At 42.4% G+C, this 4,120-nt stretch overlaps 1 protein-coding gene across 1 annotated transcript; it reads right to left on the bottom strand.

Annotated features, from left to right (window-relative positions):
* Window positions 1-1,536: 1,536 nt before the first annotated feature.
* On the bottom strand, window positions 1,537-3,505 carry LOC128742856 (male-specific lethal 3 homolog). Its single transcript, XM_053839340.1, has 4 exons — window positions 3,361-3,505; window positions 3,110-3,288; window positions 2,869-3,047; window positions 1,537-2,808 (listed from the first exon to the last, which is right to left on the bottom strand). The coding sequence occupies exons 1-4, from the start codon at window positions 3,460-3,462 to the stop codon at window positions 1,652-1,654; spliced, it is 1,617 nt and encodes a 538-aa protein (XP_053695315.1). The 5' UTR covers window positions 3,463-3,505; the 3' UTR covers window positions 1,537-1,651.
* Window positions 3,506-4,120: the final 615 nt, after the last annotated feature.

Below are 4,120 nucleotides of genomic sequence, written 5' to 3'. Positions count from 1 at the left end.
ACAAATATGCCGATTGCGATCTTTGGTTCACAGACGGTTCACTAGCACAATCGAAAGTTGGAGTTGGAATCTTAGGCCCAAAATACCGGCTCAGTGGAAGCCTTCGCAATGAATGTTCCGTATATTCAACGGAAGCTGCTGCAATCGCGAAAGCCACAAAACAAATACAAAATAAAAGTGTAAGTAATATTTACCGATTCGGCAAGTTGCGTACAGGAATTAGAAAAAGGGGTATTGCGTCATCCTTTCATCCAAAAAATTGAAAACGAAATAAAAGATAAGCAAATTACTCTCTGCTGGGTACCCGGTCATCAGGGAATCAACGGAAATGAAGAGGTGGACAATATGGCTCGCGAAGGACGAAATGCGGAGATGGTGTACCACTCAGTTCCTGCAAAAGATGCGGTTGTAAAAAGATTTTGCAAAGAAAACATCAGTCTAACTGGAATGACATATATACAAGAGGCCTTAGATCCATCAAGGGAACCATAAAGAAATGGAACGTCAGAAAAATAAGGCGAGAACAGACAGTACACTGGCAGAATACTTTCTGCCAATCTACATATGCACGCATATGTTGGATGAGAACCTACCAAGCCTGACCGTTATCCGAAGTGACATTGCAAGTATGATCACGCCTTATTTTAATTTTATATAAGCCATAAGGGATAGTTCTCTACCAAGCCAAGTGATCTACCAAGCTTTGTTACTTGGATATGCACTAGACCGTATAGCGCACCGGCTTCTTCCACTAGCAGGCTCAGACTAATCTGTCCCACTAGTTTGAGATACATTACATAGACGATAGTTGGAGATAGAAAGTGAAATAATAGAGTAGAGAGCTTTTGGTTTGCTGTAACGAGATAAAATAATTAATTGAATATGGAATATGCAATCTTACTTACAGTTATATACTATACTCAATGTGTGTTTCTTCAAATCGTCAAAGAACATGTCTTATGCGATTGGCATACTATGTGCCGAGCGATGGCCTGCGGTGCCTTTGCAGATCTGCTAAACATTTGGCGCTTACGCATTCTGCATTGCTGCACGCTTGCGAAACTTGGTGCGTCAGAGGCTGATTGCGACGTAGCTTAGTCAACGATATCCGGACTGTTGATGAGAACCTGTCCTGGCGACCATCGGAAGTGAAGATCTCTGATTTCATTCCCTTTGCTGTGTGCTGTGGTCCTTCCATGTCTCGTGGGGATTCCTTGTTGTTGATGTTGCTGCAGCGGCCTAGCATTCGCGTGCTCATCTTTTAGCGCCAGCCGGGGGGGACTTGGTCCTGTACCCATTGCCGTCCTAATCTCCATTCCGCTCAGCTACTGCCACTATTGCTACTGTGATAATAGTGGGCGGGCCGGGCAATTCACTGCTTACAATTTAAACCAAAACCTGTTGGTGGTACAGCAATCATCACCGCCGCAACTGAATTTATTACTTTAAAGTTTGTTAATATTCTCGAAACAAGTAAAAAAAATAGTCGTTAAGATCAAATACTTTTTATTATTCTTGATATCAAGAAGTCTGGTCCATAGGGCTTTCAAAAAAGACGCATCGTTTATGGGAAAAGAACCGCTTTACGTAGCTCTACAATCTTCAAAGATCACGGCGAAGTGCTTTTCACACCAAACGTCCAACCATTCATTCAAGGAATCAACGAAGTCGCTTCCACCTTCACATCGGACAGCAACGGTCCGGACATTATTCCGACATCATGCAGTTCTAGATCTTCCTCCTTGATCTGGATGCAGCTCAGATCGCTCGAACCTATTGCCAATTGCATTCCCTCTTCCAGTTTGACCAAATCCACCAAACCAGCCTTATCGTTATACAACTCCCGGCCAAACCATTCGTCGTGCTCCTCGATGAATTCGGAGAAACAATCGAGAAACTTCAGCAACAGTTTCAACTTTTCGTCCGCCATTGCCGTAGCGGAAAGAAATTCCGGTAGTTTGATGATTAGTCGTGCCAAATGAGTGGCACCGTAGATCATCGACGGTTCGGCCGGAGCGTTCGATGGCAGAATTTTCCACCCGAAAGCATCATCCAAAATCTCTTTGGTTTGGAATGAAATAGTAATACTCGAGCGAAAGGATGCCTTCAGCAGGGAATACGCTAATGCCTGGGGTGCTCCCGGTGTCAGTGTTTCCGGCTTAATCGAGCTCAGGTCGAGAACAAACTCGTTTTCCTCATTCTTGTGCGAACGCAATCGACGACGCTTTTTTTCCTCCTGAGCTGCAGTCAGACTGGCGGCGGACATCGTTGCCTCGGCGTGATCCAATGCAGGGTCGACCGCTGGTGATTCCAGCCGCGTGGTTAGTAAGTCTAGCGAAAACGTTGGCGATGCAACATATGTGAAGTTCGCGAGATATTCAGGAGACAGAACTAGCTCGGCTTGCTGCCGCTCTTGCGGATAAAGTAAGTAATCCTTCAGGGTGAAATCAAAATACAGCCGCAAGCCATCAGCGACTTCCTTGCAAAGCTCAATATTTGTACGAATGGTTTCATAGTCCTTAGTTTTTTGGTCGCCTTTTATGAAAGAACTGTTCCGCCGGCGTAGCTTCGTCTGTCCTTGGCCAATTTCGAACAATTGCCGGATTGTGTAATGTCGGACAAAGTTCTCCAGAATAGTTACGATTGGAAGCTGAGCAGGAACTTCGATGAGATTGTTCTGGGCAATCATTCGATAGTCAAATTCGAGCAGCCGTTTCAATCGGTCACCAACTTCAACGTAAACTTTTTCCTCTTCATGAGTGCTCTCCACCGAACTGCTGTAATATTCTGTATCCGGGTCTAAATTTGCTACGAAAAAAAAACATTCTTTATTTAAAGAAAACATAAACTTAATTCCGATTAACAAACCATCTATAGTAGCGGTAAAGTCTGTCTCTTCTCGTCCGAAACCATTGCTGCAGGAACTGCCCTCTTCCGAGGAAGCCAGATTGGGTATCTTTTGAGTGCTGGTTGTCAAACTTTCGATGCGTGCTGTTAAACTCTTATCCCTCTGCTTCTTTCGTTCTTTACGATACAAATAAGTACCTCTGTAAGAGTTCATACTGATTTTTTTCTACTGTTCGTAGGTAAACGAATCAAAATAACTCACTGATAAAGCTGCGATTTTTCTGCCAAATCTTTCTGCAGCTGCCGGTTTTCTTCGGTATCTTTGAGAAGAAAATCTTCGCTAACCTTTCGATCCCAAGACGAGTTCCATCCTTGGAAATGAATCAGATACTCAATTACGCGCCGGCCTCGTTTGTCTTTTCCCTCGGAAACATCTAGCACCTATGTGTTACAAGTGAAAAAAGGACGGTAAAATTTGTCTCCCGTAAGGTTCCTATCATGGCCGAAACCTACCTTTGAATCGTACAGCACTTTTGCCTTGGTGGGGTCCGGCTCGTAACATAGCACTTTCTCACCATCCATAAACTTATACTTATGGCCCCGAGTGGACACCATTGTTGAGGGATCAATTTTGAAGCCGTTTTATTTATACTGCGCCGGATAAAATTCGATACAACTTTGTGGGTTTTGCCGAAAACAATACGAAACTTTCCTCGTCCTCGTTTGTTGTTTTGATTGATTCACAATTCAGAATAATTCACATTAGCGTTTGTTTACTGTTTTTTCGGGGTAAAATCAACATTTTGCGTTGTTTGTTACGTCTGACAGTGATGTCAGATAATTTTCTTGAAGCGCTTGAAGATAGAAACCAGAGCTGCCAAGTGACCGAGAAAAAATTCAAACGTGTAATCGATCTTCACGGATTTGAACCAAATTTTGCCAGATTGTTCGTTTTGGGTCAGAAAGTTGGAATTTTTGAGATCAAGTTGTCTTCATTGAAAGAACAATGAAAATTTAGTTTTCAAATTGAGTTTAAAAGTATTTAGCGGCACTGGTGCTTGAAAATAATATTTTTTTCGAATTCCTTGGGTAATTTCCTTTAAAAATGTGAAAATAGGGCAGAAGCACCGGTTTTAGCCATAGCACCTGTTTTGGCCATACTTGTATTTACGTGTTAATTGATGAAATATATGGCTAATAATACAACTTTAGATGAAACTAAATCAAATTTTTGATATTTTTTCATATAACTTATATGAAAACTAATACTAGA

The sequence above is a fragment of the Sabethes cyaneus genome, chromosome 3 (genome assembly GCF_943734655.1).
Source record: "Sabethes cyaneus chromosome 3, idSabCyanKW18_F2, whole genome shotgun sequence".
Taxonomy (NCBI): Eukaryota; Metazoa; Arthropoda; class Insecta; order Diptera; family Culicidae; genus Sabethes; species Sabethes cyaneus.
Note: the sequence above shows the minus strand (reverse complement) of the source record. Positions and strands in the feature narration are given on the sequence as shown.